This window comes from Pelophylax lessonae (assembly GCF_965119305.1).
Source record: "Pelophylax lessonae genome assembly, chromosome: 6".
Classification (NCBI taxonomy): domain Eukaryota; kingdom Metazoa; phylum Chordata; class Amphibia; order Anura; family Ranidae; genus Pelophylax; species Pelophylax lessonae.
In genome coordinates this window covers 146,236,700-146,260,854 of record NC_138773.1, presented here as the reverse complement: position 1 = coordinate 146,260,854, position 24,155 = coordinate 146,236,700, and the positions used below count along the sequence as shown (strand labels likewise).

The following is a 24,155-nucleotide window of genomic DNA, read 5'->3' as shown; positions in this document are numbered from 1 at the left end:
CTTCGTTGCTGGAGAAAGAAGCAAGTCCATCATCTACGTAAAAGTTCTTCATGACGAACTGTTTGGCTTCTTGACCATGTCCTTCATCTTGCTGTGCTGCTCCTCTCAAGTTGTATATAGCTACAGCTGGAGAAGGGCTGTTTCCAAACACATGTACCTTCATCCTGTACTCTGTGATGTCTTTGTTGAAGTCATTGTCTGTATACCACAGGAACCTTAAGTAGTCTCTGTGATCTTCTCGAACAAGGAAACAGTAGAACATCTGTTATACGTCTGCTGTTACTGCTACGAGTTTTTTTCTGAACCTGATGAGTACTCCCAGGAGTGTATTGTTCAGGTCAGGTCCACTGAGGAGGACATCATTTAGTGAGATGCCTTCGTGCTTCGCACTAGAGTCAAATACTACACGTATCTGACCTGGTTTCTGAGGATGGTACACCCCACATATTGGTAAGTACCAGTGTTCTTGGTTTTCCTGTAGTGGTGGTGCCCTTTCTGCTTGCTCGTTGTCAAAGATCTTTTGCATGAAGTCTTGGAAGTGTTTCTTCATACTTGGCTTTCTTTGTAGAGTGCGTTGCAATGATGTGAAGCATTTCACAGCTTGTACCCTGTTGTCAGGTAGGCGATGGCGTGGTGACCGGAAGGGTAGAGGGGCTACCCAGCTGCCTGACTTGTCTCTGAAGACTTCTCTGTCCATGATCTCAAGGAACAGTGTATCTTCCACCGAGGGTGCTGGCTTGTCATCGTCTCGTGTTCTTTCAAACACTTTGCAGCCCAGTTCATCTGTATCTCCAGTTGAGGCTAAGTCTTCCATGCACCTCTGGATACTACGCTGATGTGTTGGGTTACCTAATCTCTCTTTAATGTGTAGACTGTTGGTACATGGGTAAAGACAAGATGTACGACCATTCTGTAACTGTGTTCTGTAAACATTTACCTTTGCTGGTCTGTGCAGTCCGTCTAGACATACCTCTCCAACGATGACCCATCCGAGATCAAGGCGTTGTGCAAATGGCGCGTTGTGTGGCCCATTGTACTGTTCTCTGACTTTGTGCACTCTCCCAAGTAGAAGGGTGATTGCAGCATCTGGATCTAGTGCTGGTATCTGGTCGGCTATTCTCACTAGATGAGGGTGATGACGAGCAACTTCAGGTGTGGGGATCTCTGACTTGTCGTCTGGTATCTCATCACATTCTATGAGGGTAGGAAGAGTCACCTTTGTCTTTCCATCTAATGACTCGATGATGTAGTTGTTTGCTCTTCTCCCTGTCGTCTCTACAACTCCAGAACAAGTCTTCAAGGTGTATGGAGTTGGACTTCCTTTGTCACCGAAGAGGTCAAAGAACTCTGTTTTTGCCAGAGATCTGTTACTCTGTTCATCCAAGACTGTGTACATCTTGATTGCCTTTTCTCTGAAACCTGCAGGATACACCTTGACTAAGCATATCTTGGAGCATGATCTAGGACGGCCCTGCTCTGTACAGATCTCTGTGCACTTGGAGGATACTGCTGGCGTTGTACTCTCGCCTTGCTCCCCACCATGATCTTTTTGAGTTGCTGGAACTTCTTGCTTCCATGGTGATGGTCCTGGGTGCAGTGTTGACAGGTGTTTGTCACTGTTGCACTCTGTGCATTGTATGGTTTTTGTACAGTCTTTTGCAAGATGTTGAATTGAAGCGCAACATCTGAAACAAATGCGATTGTCTTTAACCACTTGCCTACAGTGCACTTTCACCCCCTTCCTGCCCAGACCGATTTTCAGCGCTCTCACACTTTGACTGAGAATTACTCAGTCATGCAACACTGTACCCGTACAAAAATTGTGTCCTTTTTTTCACACAAATAGAGCTTTCTTTTGATGGTATTTGATCAATACTGGGTTTTTTATTTTTTGTGCTATAAATAAAAAAAGACTGAAAATATCGTGAAAAAACGCATTTTTCTTTGTTTCTGTCATAAAATTTTGCAAATTAGTCATTTTTCTTCACAAATTTTGGCCAAAATTTATACTGCTACTTATCTTTGGTAAAAAAAACCCAAATAAGTGTATATTATTTGGTCTTTGTGAAAGTTATAGAGTCCACAAGTTATGGTGCTATTCATTGAAAATTGATCACACTTGATCACACCTGATGTACTGAAGGCCTATCTCATTTCTTGAGACACTAAAAAGTCAGGAAAGTACAAATACCCCCCAAATGACCCCTTTTTGGAAAGTAGACATTCCAAGGTATTTAATAAGGGGCATGATGAGTTTTTTGAAGTTGTAATTTTTTCCCACAATGCTTTGCAAAATGAAGATTTATTATTTTTTTTTTTTTTTACAAATCGCAGTATTAACAACAGGTTATTTCTCTCACACAGCACATGTATACTTGCAACTACACCCCAAAACACATTCTACTACTCCTCCTGAGTATGGCAATACCACATGTGTGAGACTTTTTCACAGCCTGGCCACATACAGAGGCCTAACATCCAAGTAGCAGCGTCCGGCATTCTAGGAGCACAAATTACACATATCATTTCCTGACAACCTATCGCACTTTTGAAGGCCCTGGAGCACCAGGACAATGGAAACCCCCATAAAATGACCCCATTTTGGAAAGCAAACAGCCCAACGTATAATTTTTGAGGCATAATGAGTCTTTTGAATATGTCATTTTTTTCCACAAGTTTTTGGAAAATGTGGAAAGAAAATGAAAACACATTTTTTTTACACAAAGCTATCCATTTATGCAATATTTCTAACACATCGCAATTACATAGCAAAACTTGCACCCCAAAATACATTCTGCTATTCCTCCTGAGTATGGCGATACCACATGTGTAACACTTTTTCACAGCCTGGCCACATACATAGGCCTCACATCCAAGTAGCGCTTTACACAAAGTTGTCCATTTATCCACTTTAAGACTGGGCCTATTTTTGACACTTGGTGTTTACAAGCTAAAATCATTTTTTTTGCTAGAAAACTACTTTGAACCCCCAAACATTATATATTTTTTTTAGCAGAGACCCTAGAGAATAAAATGGAGATCATTGCAATATTTTTTATCACACCATATTTGCGCAGCAGTCTTCCAAATGCGATTTTTTTGAAAAAAATTCACTTTTTTGAACTAAAAAATAAGAAAACAGTAAATTTAGCCCAATTTTTTTCCATAATGTGAAAGATAATGTTACGCCGAGTAATTAGATACCCAACATGTCATGCTTCAAAATTGCGCATGCTCACAGAATGGCGCCAAACATTGGTACTTAAAAATCCCCATAGGCAACATTTTAAAAATTTCTGCAGGTTACTAGCTTAGAGTTACAGAGGAGGTCTGGGGCTCAAATTATTGCACTCGCTCTAACGATCGCGGCGATACCTCACATGTATGGTTTGAACACCGATTACATATGTGGGCGGGACTTGCGTATGAGTTTGCTTCTGCGCGCGAGCTAACGGGGACAGGGCGCTTTAATTTTTTTTTTTTTTTCCTATTTATTTTATTTATTATTTTTTTATTTTTACACAAAAAAAAATGTTTTGATCATTTTTATTCCTATTACAAGGAATGTAAACATCCCTTGTAATAGAAATAGGCATGACAGGTCCTCTTTATTGTGAGATCTGGGGTCAAAAAGACCTCACACCTCACAACTACACTAAAAAAGAAAAAAAAAAAAAAATGTTGAAAGAGGAAAAAAAAAAGCAAAAAAAAAAAAAAGCGGCCCTTTAAACCGGTTGCTAGGCAACGTCTTTTGACGTAGCTCCGGTCCTCCAAGACCATAGAGTTGAGTGAGGGCCATCTTGCCCTCACTCGACTTCCTGTCTCTGAGGATCCGGGACCGGATAGTTTTCCCCGCTGCCGGCGGGTCCGGTAAGCTGGGAAAACGTCTGGGACGCGGCAGGAGGGGGGGGGGGCACCTCTTCCCCTGCACCGTAAGGGTAATTCCGCGGCGAATCCGCCACTGGGACCACCCTTATCTGAAAGCCGACCGCCCGCCGTTTCAAAAAATACCGGGGTTATGGGGGCTATCTGCTGCCATAACCCCAGTATTTAGCTTTTAATGGCCGACGCATATAGTCGTTAGGCGGTCAGTAAGTGATTGCATGTATATGGCAAACAGGTGACGATGACTGATGGGGTGACAGGTGACGATGACTGACGGGGTGACAGGTGACGATGACTGACGGGGTGACAGGTGACGATGACTGATGGGGTGACAGGTGACGATGACTGATGGGGTGACAGGTGACGATGACTGATGGGGTGACAGGTGACGATGACTGATGGGGTGACAGGTGACGACGATTGATGAGGTGACAGGTGATGATTGATGAGGTGACAGGTGACGATGATTGATGGGGTGACAGATGACAATCACTGACGGGGTGACAGATGACAATCACTGACGGGGTGACATGTGACGATGATTGATGGGGTGACAAGTGACGATCACTGATGGGGTGTCAAGTGACGATGACTGATAGGGTGACAGGTGACGGTGATTGATGGGGTGACAGGTGACGGGCGATGGTCACTGATGGGTGACAGGTGACGGGCGATGGTGCACGGCGGTACTGATGGCAGTCTCTGGTAAACGGTGAACTTTAGGCTATGTTCACATGTGAGCGTAGCGATCACGGGCAGATTCACTGCGATTCTGCCCGTGATCCAGAAATCATTGCAAATTGCGGGGCGCCTGTGCGTTGCCCGTGATTTGCAATAGCACCCCAAATGCTGCGCGATGTTGCTGCGATTTCCGCCTGCCGAATCGCGGTAACATCGCGCAAACAACGCATGACGCTCCAAAGAAACACTTGTACCTTTTTTGGGCGTCATGCGATGTTTGCGCGATGTTACCGCGATTCGGCAGGCGGAAATGGCGGCAACATCGCACAGCGTTTGGGGTGCTATTGCAAATCAGGGGCAACGCACAGGCGTCCCGCGATTTGCAATGATTTCCGGATCGCGGGCAGAATCGCAGTGATTCTGCCTGCGATCGCTGCGCTCCCATGTGAACGTTATGGGTGTCAATTTCTGGGCACTGATGAGGTGACTGTTGGGTGACAGGTGACATTGGGGGGGGGCTGAGGACTGTGTGGGGACCTTTATTAGTGTGATTTTTACTTTGTGACAGGTGTACAGAGCAGTAACTCACTATTTCTAGCTCTTCTCCCCTCATACTGGAAACTGTATGAGGAGAGAAGAGCTAGTAACAGTGAGTTACTGCTCTTTGTTTACATTTTGTGATCGGCTGTGAATGGATTCACAGCCGATCACTTAGTAAACAGTCACTATCAGTGATTATTTACTACCGCCGGTGACAGCTGTGTTCCAACGGAACACAGTGCCACCGACATGACCGCGCTGCGCGGTCATCTGGTGGGCGCCTTCATTGTGATCGGCTGTGTCATTGGAACACAGCCGATCACGTGGGAAACAGCCACGCCCATTGGCTGTTTCCCCCCTGCCGGTGACGGGGGGTGTCCCGGGGACACCCCGACACCGGCAGTGCAGGGCGGCGCGCACGCGATCGCGCGCCTGCCCTGCTTAAAGTGCCGCCGTCATATGACGGCGGCCCAGGATAACGGTCGCTCCGCTCTGCCGTCATATGACGGCGGGCGATCGGCAAGCGGTTAAGGTAAGCTTTGCGCTCTTCTAGTGTCTTACTCCTGAAACTGCGACATTTTCTTAGTGGGTGAGGCTTGTTGTGGATCGGACATATTTTGTCTGGCTCCTCAACTTTCTTACTTGCGTAGTCTTCTGGATTGGCTGCAGATTCAGTAGGGACTTCTGTCTTCCGTACAGAAACTGTTGCTCTGCGTTCTTTGTAAAGCGCTGGAGGTTTTTGTTCTACCTTTGGGAAGCTTGCCGTTCTCTTGTTCAGGAAAGCAAAGCTTGGATCATTGCGTGTTTCTGCTTGGTCTACGATGAATTCAGCAAGGAAAGCGAACGGTGGAAACGCAACTCGACGAGTTGTAAGGAAGTTAATCGATTATGGGATCAATTCCACGTGCTGTGTCCAAGTATGAAAGACCTGGCAGATATCTACTAGACTTAGCGGCTTCTGTTTCTAAGAGTAGGTCCCCCAAATCTCTCAGCTTTTGATTGTACTTGTTTGTTATTCTTGGATAGTTTTCTATCCTCTTCAGAAGCGCATCCTCGATCACTTCAGGTGATCCATAGCATTGTTCTAGTCTCTGCCACACCATTGCAAGTCCTGCTGCTGCGTCATGAACATGTACTGACCTGATTCTTTGGGCTTGCTCAGTGGACTCTGGTCCTAGCCATTTGACGAGCTGGTCAAGCATTTCTCTGTCTGTCAGATCTAAGTCTTGGGTACCGCTCAGGAAAGAGGAGTTCCAGGCCCAGTAGTTTTCTGTACGGTCATCGAATTTCATGAGACCAGCGCTCACGATCTCACGGCGCATCAGGAATCTTGCGACTTCTGTAGCTCTTGCCGCGTCTGGTGAATACTTCCTGGGTGTAAACTCAGGGTATGGCTGCGGCTGGTAAGGCTGATTAAATGCTTGACTAAGTCCATTTTGGTTAGGTTGTTGCTCTCGTCTGTTGTAAATCTTTCTGCTATAATCCAGGCTTGTATTTGCTTGAGGAGGGATTACATCAGCATCTGTTTGCACTCTTGGAGGGTTGGCAGATTGGTCTCTGAGCATGCGACCACTTGACTCCTCACGCTGAGGTTCTGATTCAGTCTTGCAGTGTGGCGTAGTATCAAAGTTGCTTATTGCTGGTGGAGTCAATGACGACCTAGGTATGTCATTGGACTGCTGTTCAGTGTACATGGTTGCTTGTGACTGTAGGTACTCACGGGTGCAATGGATTGCGCTGTGGGTTGACATCTGGGTTTCTATGCCAGCGAACTGGGATTTGGCAGCCCTTGCAAGAACTTCTGCCTCTGCTAAGGCTGCTGCAGCGTTTTTCTGCTGTTTGAGTAAGTGTAAAGATGCTTGCACTTCTGCTTTTTTTCTAAGTGCTTCTGCTTTTTTTCTAAGTGCTTCAGATTCACTTTTTGCTTGTTCTCTCATCAATTCAGCTTCCTGTTCTGCATAGGAAGCCATCTCACAGGCTGCTTCTGCTTTTGCTCTTGCCTTGGTTGCTTTGACGCTAACTGATGACAGACTGGTGATGCTTGAATGTCTAGAACTAGTTATGCTTGAATGTCTGGAACTAGTGATGCTTGAATGTCTAGAACTAGTGCGTTTAGATCTTGCTGCCCCGGCGCTAGCTGGAGTCAGATCTGCTTGTCTGGATGTTCCGGACAGTGTTGTGCATCTAGACCTAGTTCTTGGCAAGCTGCATGTGTCTTCCTCTTTACAGGAGCATTGAGGGTTAAGTGACAGAGTGTTGTTCTCTGTGTTCTGCTTCTCCATTTTGCTAACAGCGTGGATTATGATGATGATGACTGAAAACACAGCCTGTGTTCTAGTGAGGGGAAATTAGTTTCACTTTTGTTTTGCTCCCACACAGACTGGATTTATGAGTCCTTTTACTGCTGCAGATGATTCAAAGATGTTTAACTGCTTCTGACAACGTTTTAAAGCCTTTTTACTGTAATGTCTCGGCTGTGTGTTGCTTGAGGTACACAGCTTCACATCAAGTAATAACCAAATCTCAATGAAAGAAGCGCTGGTTTCTTTAATTGATGCAACCTTTACTGAGATATAATCCATACATGTGCCTTTACATATGATTAAGCAGATATGTGGTGGACATGAGATGACATAAAAGTATGGTAAAACTGTAAAACAAACATATGAAAGACAGGTATAAGTATGGCTATTCAACATCATACATTATACATAGTTATGCAGAAGATAGGGACTAACTAACATGTGCTTACTACATACTGGAACACACATTATCTATACAAAGGTTTAACATCCCTCTATACAGGCTAAACTAGCAAATCCTTTACTTACAGGCTTTTGGTGTTCATCAGATTTGCAATAGATTAGCTTCAGAGGTCCTAAGGGTCTGTTCCCTATAGTGGCTCAAGCTGGAATGGATAGACAAGTTTAGACTTGCCCAAGGCAGTAGGGAGAAGACCCGCCCCTAGGCTACAAGAAAATGGAGGGTCTTAAAGGGACAGACACTGCTGAGTGCCAGGTACAAGATATACAGTACGAAGGCAGCACAGTCCGATCTTGGATCTCGAGGCTCTGAACCACTTTGTGTGGGTTCAGAAATTTCAGATGGAATCCATCTGCACAGTAGTAGCTTTCCTTCAGCACAGAGATCTGCTGGCTTCTATCGATCTCAAGGACGCTTACCTTCATATACCAACATATGATGGGCATCAGCTTTTTCTTCCTTTTGTGGTGGGTGAGGAGCACTTTCAATTTGTGACGTTACCCTTTGGTCTCACCTCAGCTTCTTGAGTGTTCACAAAGATTTTTGCCCCAGTTCTGGCCTTGTTAAGGCAGAAGGGGATCGCGGTACCTGGATGATCTGCTTCGGAGTCTTCCTCGGCTCTAGAAGCCGACTTGGAGGTTACGGTGCGAACACTGCAGGAGATCAGGGGTACACTGAATTTTCAGAAATTGGCTTTGTCTCAGATTACAAAGCTGGAACTCCCCACAGTCCAGGACCGGAGGGGGCTCATTGTAACAGGCAAAGCGTTGTGCTTCCCAACTATACCTCCTCTAGTGCTTTGGAAACCTACACATGCACAATTTACTGGCTTAACTGCTGTGACATCCCATGTATGGATATTGGCAGTCTCACAACCATCCATCCCGGAGGGTGCACTGTGGTCGCTGTATGAGAATTGTCCAAGCCTATGCATATTTATTTCTGGTAAGAGGCCTATCCATACCTTTCACGTGGTTGCACTTTTGCACTACAATATTTGATGTAGTTATATGCTGCTATATGCTGGAAAGCGGGTAAGGAGACACCTTTTACACTGCTGTGGTTATTTCTTTCTCATCACTTGGGGACATTGGGATTTCTGGACTCTTGTGAAAAGGACATTGAGTTAATTTGGAAGTTTCCAGTGAAGATCCATGTGTCACCCACCTTTTTGGACTTTACACGGATTTTATGTATGATGGTATCTACTTTCTTAGGCATTGCACCTATTCTACATTTATTCACATTTTTCAGATGTGTTTTACGTTGGATTTTGTTTATTCATAATCTATTGCGCGCACTAGTTTATTGTTTTATTTAGTTATTCCATCAGGTTGGAATCCTAGTTGCTGCCATTTCTTTGTTAGCGCACCCTTTCACTTATTCACAAAGCTGGACTACTTGGGGGTGATGCTGCACTCAGCGTCAGCCCGGAGGTTTCTTCCTCAAACAAAACTTCTGAGGCTACAGGAGGCTGTTTGGCTCCTGCTGTCCAACCATCGGCCATCACTGCTGGGTCTCATGGTCTCTACCTTTGAGCCAGTTCCGTTTGCGCAGTTCCAAACTAGACCTTTGCAAAGGGAGATTCTGATCAAATTGAACAAGGGTCCGCTGTCATTGGACAGTCTGATTCGGTTGAGTAGGGGTTCGAGAGAGTCTCTCCTATGGTGGCTTCGCTTCCCGGCCCTTCATCTGGGAAAATCCTTTCTTCTCCTGTATTGGACTGTAATTCTTTTATTGAAAAGAAACTGCTGCCATAATACAATTTAAAGATAGGAAAGGATAACAACTCTATCACGTAATCAGAAGCAAAACACTCCAAAATAACATATACCCACAGAAACACTGGGCCTACATTTTTGGCCTACATAAGGCTCACTACCTCAACAGTCTCTATATTATACTCCAAGGAAACCCACCCTTAACAAACCCAAAACTCAACATAACCTATCCCAAGCCACCAACCCTTAACCACCCGCATCACAACTGCCCCCTAGCAGGACGGAGCATCCAGGGTTACCAGATCTTTGCAGCCTTAACCTAAAAAAAAAAATTATTAGAAAACACAAAATCTAAGGGAGTGTTAAAGCATAGTACACCCACCACCAAGGAACAAGGCCAGGCCTCAAGGCGGCTCGAAGTGAAATCCCCTCCATAAACGGGCAAACCTTTCCGACCCAATCTTGCCTCTTTCAAGATTCCTCACCTTCACCAACTTACCGAAGGTGTCACCAACCACCACACTGACAGGCAGGATTTTGCCCCCAGTGGACACCAAACACCTAGCGTTCCACCTGTAATACAAAACACTAATACTAACTAGATTAACTACTTCCCGCCCGCCCTATAGGCGATTGACGGCGGGAAAGTGGTTGCATTATCCTGACCGGACGTCATATGGCGGCGGCAGAGCAGCGATCGGTGATGCGGCTTGTCACTCTGACACACTGCATCTCCGATCTCGCTGCATCTCCGATCTCGGTAGGCTCTTTACCATGTGACCAGCTGTGTTCAATCACAGCTGGTCATGTAGTACACAGGATGAGCCGTTGATCGGTGCCCTCCCCATCAGTGCTGCACACCAGTGCCCTCCCCATCAGTGCTGCCTGCCATTGCCCATCATTGCCATCTACCAGTGCCCATTATTGCCCACCAGTGCCGCCTATAAGTGCCTATCAGTGCCCATCAATGCCGCCTATCAGTGCCCACCAATGCTGCCTATCAGTGCTGCCTATCAGTGCCACATGTCAGTGCCCATCGGTGCTGCCTATCAGTGCCGCATATTAGTGCCACTCCGTCAGTGCCTGTCATTGCAGCCTCATCACTCCTCATCAGTGCAGGAAAAAACTTATTTACAAAATTGTATAACATAAACAATAAAACTTTTTTTTTTTTTCAAACTTTTCGGTCTTTTCTTTTTATTTGTTTAGCAAAAAAGAAAAAACCTTGCAGTGATCAAATACCACCAAAAGAACGCTCTATTTGTGGGGAAAAATGACATAAATTTGGTATAGGTACAGTGTTGCATGACCGTGCAATTGTCATTCAAAATGCAACAGCGCTAAAAGCTGAAAATTGGCCTGGGAAGGAAGGGAGGTGAAAGTGCCCTGTATTGAAGTGGTTAAGGGTGGACAACTCAAAGCCCCTCCTCACCCTGAAGTTGCCATACAACTACCCAGAAAGGGCTAAGGACCAGAGACAAGGGCAGTCAATAGCACCCCCTACCCCCTTCTGAACCTAGACATTAAAACGACACTGGTCCAAAAAGTGGTCCATGGTCTCCAGCACCCCTCCACATTCAGGACGGGGACAACCTCTGTCCCTCAGGTTCCTGTTTTTAAGGTTCGCACAGACATATAGTCGTCCATGGAAAGACCTCCATGAGACATCCCAGAACTTTGCAGGAATTCTTGGCAAATTCAGAAGAGATAACCCCTCCCTAAAGGACCTTCTCAGGACAGTCTCTCAAAGACAGAGGCTTCAAAAAGTCTGAAGTCATGACCCTCTGATACTACTCATGCCGACCAGTGGATCCAACCTCAAGAGCAGTTATCCGCCATTTCCTCAATACCTTTAAAGCTTGCGGGACATAGGATGGGAGGTACTCATGTGATCTCCTCAGATCCCCAGGTCTCCCCCCATCCTCCCACTCCCTCAGGAAGAGCAAAAGCCAGTTCTTACACGAACGTTCCTACAGAGACGGCTCGTCCTGAAAAATGGACTGCAGATTGAATTTAATAAAAATGGTAGTGTAGAACACTACCGGATGGACCATGTCCTACCCCCCCCCCCCCCCCCCCCCTAGCCGTCTATGTTGGTACTTGACCTCTCTTAATGAGGTTCAGTCTGTTTCCTCACAACAGCAGGAAAAACAGACCACAAACCCGCGCATAAAGAGATGCTGGCAACAGGCATATGTAGCTGACATAGAGAAACTCAGGCAACAAGTATGTTTTAATCAGACTAACCCTTTACAGGGTACCACTTTCTGGGCGGCACCCGACAGTCTGCTGTCCCAATTTCGTTTGGGGTAATCCCCCTGGCCAAAATGATGCCTAACACTTTAATTTCCAATTGGGGCACAGGAAAGACGTTCAGGAGGGGAAACTGCATGCCCTCCTTACCCGTCCAGAAAACTTCACTCTTCCCCCAGTGAGTGAACCGGACGCCTCTGAGTAGTTCCCGATCTGTGTTTCCACAAAACTGGCCTCCTCCCCACTTGGGACTACAACCGAGAATCATCTGCATAGGCAATCACCCTCACTGCCGGGCCCCGGCCATCACAGGGCTCTACCGGAACCCCCTCCGACGAAGGGGTCGACCGCAAAGACATACAAAAGGGGGCTCAACGGACAGCACTGTCTGACACCACCACCCACAGGAAAGGATGGACCCACCCAGCCATTGACAAGAGGGAAGCCTCTCTAAAGCACACAAAGCCAATTGATCACCCGCCCCGGCAGACCATACCTTTCCAGAAGAAGCCAGAGGTACTTGTGGCTAACTCAATCAAAAGCCTTGGCCTGATCCAATGCCATCAAATATTGCCCACACCTGTCAGCCCTACACCTCTCCACAGCCTCCCCGGACACCATGGACTGCACTAAAGGTGCTGCGGCCTGGAATTGCACAGTGCTGTGATGCAGACAGTACCCCACCAGCTACTGTTGATAGACACAAGAAAAGGACCTTTGCCAACAGCTTCCTATATGTGTTAAGAAGGGTGATAGGGCACCAATTCTCAACCACAGACTGGTTCTTCCCCTTTAAAAAAATGATCAGGGCTGACCTTCTCATCGAGGGAGGTAAAAGGCCATCTGCCAAACACTGATTTAAAAAAAAACTGCCGGAGTGAGGGGCCAACAGGCCCTTGAAGGTCTGTAGAACTCTGTGAGCCCATCTGGCCCTGGCAACTTTTTAGATGAGAGTCAATGGCCTTTTCTACCTCAGCCACTGATATGTCCTCAGTCAAAAGGGCCTCAGAGAAGTCAAACTCCTCCCCTAATGGAGTCTCTTTAAGAACCTCCTGGCCTTCTCCTTATCTAGACGTTGCAGCCTCTGGATGCCGGAAAAGTGGTCCCTCATGACACCCAGAATCCCTGATCTGGACCGGACCATGGACCCTGAGGTGTCCCTCAGGACGTGTACGGTCTTCAAACTTACTGCCATCCCACAACTTCTGTAAGGATCCGGGGAGCAAAACTGCCTGTAATCCCTTTCAAGGGTCAGGGAGGCAAGATGATCATACTGGCACTCCCTCAGCTGCTGCTTCATGATCATACTGGCACTCCCCCTGAGAACCACCAGAGGATAGGAGGCAATCAAGATGCCAATGCAACCCCAGGTAGGCACAGTATTTAGAGACTGCCTTGAACCTAGGGATCTTCCAGAAGAAACCCTTCAACCTCTTCTTCATTGCCTCCCACCACTCAAGGCGGGAGCAGCCGCTCTCAAGGAGTGAGGCTTGTTCCGAGAAGAAGTCCTCATACAGTGGTCGGAAATCTCTACCACCTGCAGCTCCGGGGCCGCAAAGACAGAGTCCCCCCTTTTAAAAAACCTATCTAATCTATTCTTACAAATACCTCGGGCATAAGTGAAACCAGGGATGACTGCACATCACGCCGGAAAATCCTTTGGACGGCTAGTGCGGCTCACCCTGCTTTCCACCCTGCGGTCCCAGCCTCAGTTCAATGCCAGTGACACCACTCCACTTCCTGCCGGACAGGAACAGGAAGGACTGAGAGGAACACGGACCCCCAGCGGTGATCCCATGCCGTATATGGATGCTGGAAGGACCCACCTTACCTACATTTACTTACCCTGATGTAAGTTTTTAATGTACCTTGCCAATTAAATACTACAGTCTTTACTCAGAGGCGCCTGTTTTTCTCTTTTTATATCCTTAGTGATTAAGGCAGTGATGCTCTCTCCTACTGTACGTTCAACGCTTCCCTTTCCCAGAGACCTCCTCATCTTCCTCTTCAGATTCTGATGAGGAGTGGACCCCATACATGTTGGAGAGGGACAAAACCTCCTTCCCCTGACCTCCCAGCCCCCCAACCTTCCCATCAGGCACCTGAGGTTCACCTCTCCTCGGAGACTTACGCTTCATCTTTCCCTGCTTCTCCCACTCCCCTTTATCGCCACCCACCTCCCCAGCACTTTCCTCACTGGAGGGACCACTGACCACCCCAGGCAAACTCCCCCTCATGTGTTTATGCGTCCCAAGATTGGATCCTCCCCCCCCCCCCCACAACAGCGCTCCAACCCCCTGGGTCAGGGGGATCCAGAGGCCGAGATCCCACCACCCCCCCAATCCACGCCGCCTGACTAGCAGCAGGGGTGGAAGGGAATATGAAGGAACGGAGGGCCGAACACCTTGAGGGACAGAGGAAGGACGACAAGCCACCAGGCCAGAGGGGGAACCAGAGGCTGTCAAGCCCCCAGCCTCCTCCGGCACCTTACCACCAACTGACTCGACCCTAGACGACACAGGAACTTTTGTCCTAGAGCGTCTGGGTGCCGGATTCACAAGCTCCTCCCTCTCACTACCCTCAGCCCACACAACCCCCCCGCCACATCATCCCCTCCTTCAGAGGCAGCCGCCTGCCCCCTCCTCTCCGCCCGCTTTAACTGGGAAGGAGTTTTCCCCCTTACTGCGTGTCCTTCCCCCAGAGAAACTGCACCAGGGACAACATTCACTCCCACCACCATCGACCTAGACTCACCTGCCCCAGACCTACCCTCTCCTGCCCTATCCCCCGAGGTGTAACCCCTTAAAGCCCTGGGGCATCTACTAAAGGGGTGCCCCATTTACTAACAAAGGTTACATCTGATCAGTGCGCATTCTGCCAGGTGACACGGGCCGCCACACCGCACGCACCTAAGTACGGCACAATCTGCACTGAAGTGCATTGGGCTGCCACATTTAAAACATACTTTCGGCTAACCTGGATAAAAGGCAAGAATGCGGTCCCTGCCAATAAAGGCACTAGCAGGGATGTGCACAACCGTCAGGCCCCTCCTGTGGAGCTCAACACGGGCCGACCAAGCCCCAGTCCAAATCCCCTGCTCATCTAAGTTCTTCCAGAGCGGGGCCAAGAGCTGACCATACCTCCCCAGCCAGGTCATGATGTCCTCAGGGGGCAGAGACTCATTCCTAACACGGATGGTGACATTCTTAACCTCCTGCCTGGAGAGGGCGATCAGATGGAAGTTCTTCCAAGACTCATAAATCTTGACCAGCTCATACTTAGGAAAAGCTCCATGGCTACAGGGGACACATAACTGATATATTTGGCCGAGTTGTGGGGATGGATGACAGCAAACAAGTCTGCCACCCCAAACCTAGGACCAAATCAATCACATGCCCCCTGCTTGTGCTGGAACCCGAGCCATTATACTTCACCTGTACCACATTCCTGCGTCTCCTCTCCGGCCCCCCTACCAATGTCTGGCTCTGGGCACCATTAAGGGCCAGATTTCTGCCTTGGCTATTTTTTTCCAAACGCGGTTGGTGGCGAAGTCCTTGGTTCACACTTTTGTGCATGGAGCTCGCCATCTAGCTCTTCTGGTGCAGTCCCTGGTACCTCAGTTTGATCTCAATTTGGTTCTGTCAGTGCTTCAATGGCCTCCCTTTGAAAATATTAGAGAAATCCCTCTGCTCACTTTGTGGCAGAAGGTCCCTTTCTTGGTAGCCATTACTTCCGAAAGCTGCGTGTCGGAGTTGGCTGCGTTGTCCTGTCGGTCACCTAACCTGGTGATTCATAGGGACACAGTGGTGTTGCAACCCTGTCAGGCGTTCCTTCCTAATGTTGTCTTGGGGTTTCATTTGAATGAAGACATCGTGCTACTGTCCCTAGGTCCTAAGCCTAAACATCCTAAGGAAATTGCTTTGCATTCTTTAGATGTGGTAAGGACGATTCGGGTGTACGTGGCGGTGACTGAACCGATTAGGAAATCCGATTCCTTCTTTGTTCTAAAGGATGGACCTCTTCAGGGGCGCATCTGCTGTGACCATGTCCAAGTGGATCAGGCAGACGGGGGTGCAGGCCTACTTCATTAAGGTTCAGGTTCCTCCTTTCCCTGGTAAAACACATTCTACGAGGGCGCTTCTTGCCTCCTGGGCCTTCCGTCATCAGGCGTCAGTGGTTCAGGTGTGCAAGGCAGATACATCTTCTCAAAAATTTATAAGGTGGAGGTGCTTGCATCTTCGGATGCAGCGTTTGGCCGCAAAGTGTTGCAGGCTGCGGAGGCTTCCACTACTTGAGGGTGAAATTTTTTTCCTGGTGGTGAGCTCCAGTTGCTCCTAGTGGAGCTCTTGTTACCTGTTTGGCTATGTTTAGCCTTGTTGGGAATTCTGCCTTTGCTGTGTTTTTTCCCACCCCTCATGTTACACTGCTTTGGTCTGAAGACTTGAAGCTGTGTCTGTCAGTGAACAAAGGAGAAAACTGGATTTTTGTCTTACCGTAAAATCCTTTTCTATGAGGTTCACTGACAGACACAGCACCCGCCCCTCTGCTGGGTTGAGTTATTTGTTCACCTGACACTGCTTGGTACAAGCTGAATTTCTACAGCACGAAGTGATGGTATACCCTATGGGACTGCCCCATGGGTGTAACCAAAATGGTTTCCGCCTAGTCCTACTCCTAGAAGCGAGAGCATAAGCCCAATGGTCCGAAGACTTGAAGCTGTGTCTGTCAGTGAACCTCAGAGAAAAGGATTTTACGGTAAGAGAAAAATCCTATTTCTTTTTGCCTGCTGCTTGCACTGATCTGTTGCCCTGCTACTGTAGTAATGGGATTCATGATAACACAGGGATCTCACATATGTAAGGGGCTCGAGAATTGTTTTTCCGGATGGAGAATACGATTTTTCTCTTTCGTTCATTGACGGACACACAGCGCCATATTCAGAACCGTAGGGTTATATCACCCCCTACAAGAGTAGGACACTAGGCAGAAAAAAAAAACCTTGGCTACGCATATGGGCAGTCCTAGCTGGTATCTTGTAAAAACCACCATTTATTATAAAAGTATATAGGTAAACTCACATTTGAGAAGATAAAAAGCGCTATCACAAACAGCCGGAAAAAGAAAACACCATCGCCCGTCCCTCCGGGTTGTTGCGTGGTGACGTCAGCACGACGGTTCCAACGCGTTTCGTCACAGATGACGTCTTCCTGGGGGTACCCGTCGTCTGTGGCGAAAAGCGTCGGGACTGGCGTGCTGACGTCACCACGCAATAACCCGGAAGGACGGGCGATGGTGTTTTCTTTTGCCTGCTGTTTGTGATAGCGCTTTTTATATTCTCAAATGGGAGTTTACCTATATACTTTTATAATAAATGGTGGTTTTGCAATATCTCGCCATGGAGGCTGTTTTGTGTTCCGCATGATAATCCTTGAGGACATTGTTGTGGGCATACAACACTTGAGGGCAATATACATATATACAGACATTTCCAGCAATTGCTTCAGATCCACCTATCCGATAGCCCTGACTAAGATTGATGTTATCAGGCTCTTTGTCTTATGATCTCTGGTAAGCGCATGAGTGTGTTTTTGTGTACTGAGCACCGTGGAAGAATATTCTACATCTTATCGGTGGAGGACATGCATTATTCATTCACTATCCTACACTCAGAGATTTGGGACTTTTATTTTGTGCTGTATCTTTTGCACTTTTTTTCTATTTGACATTTTTTTCAATTTTCACTACTATTGGGATTTATTGTGTCACAATATTATTTGTACTTAATATTTATTGTCACTATTAATATCTTTTCAGTGTTTTTCATTTCATATACACTGTTTCAATTTAGCGGCACTTTATTTTTATTTCAGTATCTTTAGGTGGTTCCCCACTTTTTAGCTGCAGCTTTGTTGTTGGTTGTATAGGGAAGTTATTTTATTTACACATGGTTCTATGATATGGTGAGTAAGATGTCTCCCCCTCTCCCCCTGGATGCGGTGGGGGTTGGACGTGGGCACCCCCTGGGATGGCCAAATGTACAGGTTCTCCTACCCCCCAGCCCCCGAGGGCCCTCTTTGTTCTGCGTGGTCCCTGTGGGCCCCCTTGAACCCCCCCCCCCCCAGGATAGCATGGTAGGACGGTGGTGGATTTGGGCTGGTGTATTCAGCTTAGTACCTGTGGGGGGGCGTGGGGACATGCCACTGGCGGGACAGACTTCCCTGATGGGGAGGGCACTGCCAGTGTAGTGGTGTTGTGGCCCGGGTCCCCCTCCTGCTGCTGAGTGTGGCCTAGGCTCCAGGGTTTTTTTTCCTTGTCCCTCGTGGACGCCACCTGTGGCAGCCAATTTGCCGTAGTCAGTGCCATGATTTTTGCTTGTGTGTGTGTTTCCCAGTGGCCATTGTTGGTTGTTCCGGCGTGCAAAGGAGCGGCAGCCATGACAGTGGAGCTGCTCATGTATGGCTGTCAGGAACCCTCCCTTTCCCCTGGTGTTGTCTCCTGGGTTTCCTTTTCCCGTGGATGCTGCACGTGGATTCTGGATCTCTTGTGCAGACCATCACTTTTCCGGTGGGGTTTTGAGTCCTGGTGGGGTTCCTCCCTCTTTCTGCTAGCAGGTTAGGGGCTGCATTGCCTTTGGGTAACTCTGTGGTAGTGCAGGGTGCGGTGGCTCAGGTTTGGTGAGTTCCCAGGTGGTGCAAAACACACTGCTGGTTTGTTTTCCCTTTTTACTAATGTAGTCCCATGAGCATGTTTCATCACCTGACCCCCTCTCGTAGGCAGCTGGTCCCTCAGGGTCCCAGCCTTCCATTGATGCACTGACGGCGGTCCTGAAGTTCTTTGGTTTCCCGGTTGGAGGTAGCCTTTGGGTGGAGGGCTAGCAGAAAGTGCCCCCTCTCTCCCCTGTCTCATTAGATCCTGAATCTGGCTCTGTCGCCATGGACGTGGCCCACCTTGGCCATGCTCCTTGATCTAACAGATAGTAAGGATGATTCCTCCACAACTGTAACTGTGCACAAGAAGGCACTGGTAAACATACTGATTACATCCGTGCGGGATACTTTAAAGATGAAGGATGCAGCTGAGGCGGCTGTGGAGGTGGCCATTCCCTTTGGCACTCGCAAGCCGTCTCACAAGGCAAGTGTGTTCCCTTATCCCTATTTTGACAAGTTTGTCTACAAAGAGTGTAAGTGTCCAAAACGTCCCTTTGTGGTTCCTAAATGCTTTGCCATGAGGTACCCCTTTTGAAGAGTCACTTCTGAAGAAGTGGACTGTTCCACCAGTGGTGGGACCCTACTGTCTCCAGGTGGCAACCATGATTCCGGTAGTGGAATACCCGTCCTTTAAAGATCCGGCTGACAAAAAGGCGGAGTCTGTGGCCTGCAATATGTTCACTATTGCTGGATTAGTGCTACAGCTGGTTCTGGCTGTTGCCCTGTTGTCGCAAATGCTGAGTGGGCTAAACCTTTGCGCCATGAGCTGGGCAATGAGCAATTTCCCCCTGTCTATGTTGAGTTGGTGGACTAGTTGATCCAGGGACTGCAATTTGTCTGTGATATTAAAAGTAAGATGACCAGCGCTATGGAGTATATGAAATAGAGATAAAGTAGGTGTGAGCTGCCACCAACCGACCCCTGAGGTGCAAGGGTTAAACGTGAAATAAATATCTATGTGGAGGCTGGTAAAAGGCGCTACCTATAAGTGATGACTCACACAAGAATCAATAATGTGTGATCACATATATATGAATACAAATGTGATATAAAGTGCCATGTGCCAGTGGCTAAAATGATCAAGGGTATAAATTCCACAAACCCTTAACAAATGCTCAGTATATAAATGTGCTATACTGTGAGCAAACAGAATGGTGCAATACAATAAGTGATAATAATGAAAGTGCACAAATTATGAAAATGATTTATTGTAAACTGTATAAATTTATAAAGTGCAAGGTGACAATTGGAGTGCAAAATATTGCAAAGAATAATTTCATATAGTAAAGTGCATATAAATTCCTTAATATTAGTGTATCTTGAAGTGAATCCAAAAAATTAGGAAGGTAAATCCTCCTTTCCTAAAAGGAACTTGGTGTAGTGTCCAAAATAACACCAGAAAGTTATATTCTCAAACCATAAGGAAGAAAGCAAAAAAGAAAAAAAAAAGAAAAGTGTCTACATCTGTGTTCACCACTAGATGTCACACTAGCAATACGACCTGTATGATGAAAGACAGGCTGACAAACCCAGGGGTTCCTTCCGCTTCTGATAAGCAGATGATAGGGAGATCCTGGCGATCTAGGTGCTCGAACAGAAACAGAACCCCATGATGGAAAATAGCAAGGCAATAGATGTAAAAAATAGTGTAGACTCACTCGGTAGGATGGTCAGGATCAGGGTAGTAAGCGCCGGGAAGCTTCCACGGCTCAGGCTCCGTAACTGGAAGTGACGTAAGACGTTGGACTCCACCCTACGCGTTTCGTCATAGAACGTCTGCTGGAGCGGCGTCAACTAGGCGTACTCCCGGCTGTTTAATAGCCACCTGTGTCCTAGCAAACAAGAAGCTTCACCCAACGCCATCATGGTGGTCCTATAGAACCGGAAAGGGGCCATGTTACTCCTCTCTCTGCAACATCGGTTCGTATAAGGACATAAAAGGTCGGCTGTATGTCATCATTTCCGATCATCAGCCTACACCAACGAGCGATAAAATGTTTGAAAAGAAAATGTTTAAAAGGAAAAGAGAAAAACGGAAAAAAAAACTTAATCTTTAATGTTTTCAAAGGTAAAAAATATATATGACAGTATAAATTAGTAAAAACCTATAAAAAAGAGACGAATGAGACAACATGGTGTCACATGAATTGATGCTGAGGACACAGAAAAAACAGAGGAATAAAACAAAAAAACTGAATGAAATCTTGGTGGGTTAAAAATAAAAATAAAATCATATCATCTATATAGTGCAATATCACTCCAATGGAAATAAAGAGAAGGATGATGCTGGATGAGAAGGACACAAAAAACTTTGGGGATTTTTTTTTAAAAACACAGTGCGGATAAGTCCAGTTAGGAATAACGAGGAGGGCACAACTGTTATTTCTAATCCAAATATTAAAATTATATGGAATATAGTTAAAATATATAGTTTAGATAAAATGGCGGATAAAAAAGGTTCAGTTAAATAGAGATATACGATTAATAAAATTGATAACATGAGAAGGATAAATAAATTCAATAAAAGGGATTCAATAAGAATTCAATAAGAGTGATGCTGGATGAGAAGGATCTGATTAAGTTGGAGGAGGACTACGAGGAAAAAATAAAATTAATAAAAAGCTAGGTATTGAGATAATGAGCCACACCAGATATGATAAGAGTATGTAAAAAGTATCAAGGGTGGAAGATAAAATATTAAAATAGTAGAAAATGATACCAACATAAGAACATACTCAGATCATGGTGAGTGTTTACCGAATTATTAAAGGGTAAGAATTATATTCGTATTAAAAATACATAAAAATAATAATAAGAGTCATGATAAAAAGGTAAAAAAGTTTAAAAGGGTGCTCTTAAAATATGTTATACGTCTGTGATGAAACAATTAAGATCTATGTCTACATGCAACCCATCCGGGCGAAGAGATTTCATCATATAAATCCATTTTGTTTCATTGCGCGAGACCATCCTTTTCTTGTTGTTTTCTCTCCAGTCCCCTTTGATTTTGTCTATTCCATAAAAGATTAATCCTGAGGGGTTTTGAGAGTGCACTTCTTTGAAGTATCTGGAGCGGTTGTGCTTGTCAAAGCCTTTTTTTTAATATTTTTGAGGTGTTCCATTATTCTTATATATAAAGGACGAGTAGTTCTACCTATATACTGGAGCCGGCAAGGGCATTTTATAACATATGTTACATATGAACTAGTACAAGTAATAATGTCCTTTATTCTGTATTCGTTCCCAGTGGAATTTGATTTAAAACGTATTTTCCTTTGCTGATTCTTGTTGGTCCTACAGGGTAAACATTTTTTGCACCTGAAGAAGCCATTGATACTGGTGGGAAGGGTAATCTTTTTTGGTGGGTTAACCACATTATGCACCAATTTGTCTCTTAGTGTTGGTGCTTTCCTGTAGATAAAGGACTGCTTGGTAAAATTGTTCTCAACGTTCTAACGTCTGCCGTGAGTATAGGCCAATGTTTTCTTATTATTTTTTCTATATCTTTGTGTTGCCTATTAAAACCTGTGATGAAAGCAAGCTCGTGTCTATTATTCATTTCTTTCTTTTTGTTTTCTTTAATAAGATCACCTCTATCTGTATTCCTTACTAAATACTTAAGATGTTCCAATTTTTTTCTTTTGTAACCTTTTTCAATAAACCTTTGAATAAGTATATCCGCTTGTACATCAAAATCCCGGGTGTCGCTACAATTCCTCCTTATTCGCAAAAGCTGACCCTTGGGAATATTGCCCAACCATTGTGGGTGATGGCAGCTTCTCATTGGTATATAACCATTTTTGTCAGTTTTTAAAAAAAATGTTTTGCTGAATAATCTACCATCTTGTTTGAATAATTCCAAGTCTAAGTAGGACACACTATGTCTGTCCCATTTCCCTGTAAAGGTGATCCCGTATCCGTTACCACTAATTTCATCAAATAAAGTCTGTAAAGTTTCTGCATTTCCTCTCCATATTAGAATATCATCTATGTATCTTTTATAATACTTCAAGTTTGGCCTATCCACACTAAAAACCTGCTCCTCTTCCCATTTTTGCATAAATATATTTGCAACACTGGGGGCATATTTGGCCCCCATAGCTACTCCCTTAGTTTGTGCATAATATTGTCCCTTGTACCAAAAATAATTCTAATTCATGGCCATTTTGAGGCCTTCCAGAATAAAGTGCACTTGTGCTTGCTTCAAATCTCTATATATTTACATAATGCCCACTCCACGCTGTCCAATCCATCTCTCTGCACAATATTAGTATACAAAGAGTTGACATCGATAGTCACTAAAATATCTTCCTCCGTGACTGCCAAATTTTGGATGTCTGTTAGCAATTGTTTACTGTCTCTGAGATAGGATCTCCCTTTAGGTACAAGGGGTTGCAAGAATTTGTCCAAATATTCTCCAAGGCGGGAGTGGACCGAATTAATGCCACTGACTATCCGGCGGCTTGGTGGTTTTGCCTCGTCCTTATGTATTTTCGGTAAGTAATAAATTATAGGTGTTCTGGCTGCTTCCAACTGTAAATAGCTTGCCTCTTTTATTTAAAATACCTAATTCCTTTCCCTTTATTAATAAAAGCTTTTAAAATTCTTTCAAATTTCATTTTTGGGTCTCCTGGTAATTTTTTATGCATGTCTTCCACATTTAGGAAACGTTCCAATTCCTCCTCATAGTCCTTCTGATTTTAAATAACTAGACCCCCTCCTTTGTCCGCCGGTCTTATGACAATTCCTTTTTTCTTCTCGAGTTTTCTTATGGTATCCCATATATCCTTCTCTTTCCTTCTATTAATTTTCAAGGTCCTTATTTCCTCCTCTACCATTCTTTTAAAAACTTCCAAATTCTCGTTCTGTGGGTTCTTCGGGTTGAATGTTGATCTATTTTTTAATGTAGTATGTTTGAACTCAGTATTGGGCAAGGGAGCCATCTTATCCTTTTTAATTTCAAAAAACTTTTTAATATTGATCTTCCTTTTATATTTCTGAAGATCAATATACGCCTCAAATTTGTCAAGGTTCTTATCGGGCGCATATTTTAAGCCCAAGTCTAGTAGTTTCAGTTCTTCCTCATCAAAGATCACATCACTGAGGTTAAAGATCCCTTTCCCTAATACTCTTTTTTGTCCCTCCTCGTTTTCCCCTTGGTTTCCGTTTCTTTCGTATTCATAGAACCTGGGTGGTTCTTACCTCCTTTTCATATTGGACCCTCCTTGTCTGGGTATTTCTCTGTGGTTTTCTTGTTGGGATCTTCTCCAGTCTTCTCTCCAATTTGTATGATGTCCTCCTTGTGACCTCTGTCCCTCTCTTGGGCCTCCATATTAATGTTCTCTCCATGGTTGTTGCCATCCATTGTTCCTCCATTGGTCGTGTTGCCATCCATTGTTCCTCCATTGGTTGTATTGCCTCAGGGGTCCTCCCCCTCTTGGGGGGCCTTCCTCTGTTCCCCCTTGGAAAAAAAACCCTTCTTGGAGGGGGGCCCCTGTTGTCATATCTGGGTTCCTGGAAATAACCAAGCGGGGAAAATCTATTGGATGTGCCAACATGATTGTAGATGTGAGCTGGTGTCCTGTCATTTCTCGGGTGTGTATGT

The 24,155-nt window shown here is 45.6% G+C and overlaps 2 protein-coding genes across 3 annotated transcripts in view; one reads left to right on the top strand and one right to left on the bottom strand.

Moving 5' to 3' along the window:
- The window catches only part of CLEC16A (C-type lectin domain containing 16A), a 1,483,716-nt gene that overhangs the window by 294,283 nt on the left and 1,165,278 nt on the right, over window positions 1–24,155 (top strand). The gene's annotated exons all lie outside the window — the stretch shown is intronic.
- Window positions 5,985–7,388, bottom strand: LOC309557696 (uncharacterized protein; the record flags this gene model as incomplete). The annotated part of the gene is made up of 1 exon (XM_082260478.1): window positions 5,985–7,388. One exon carries the CDS (start codon window positions 7,386–7,388, stop codon window positions 5,985–5,987), a length of 1,404 nt encoding a protein of 467 aa, XP_082116604.1.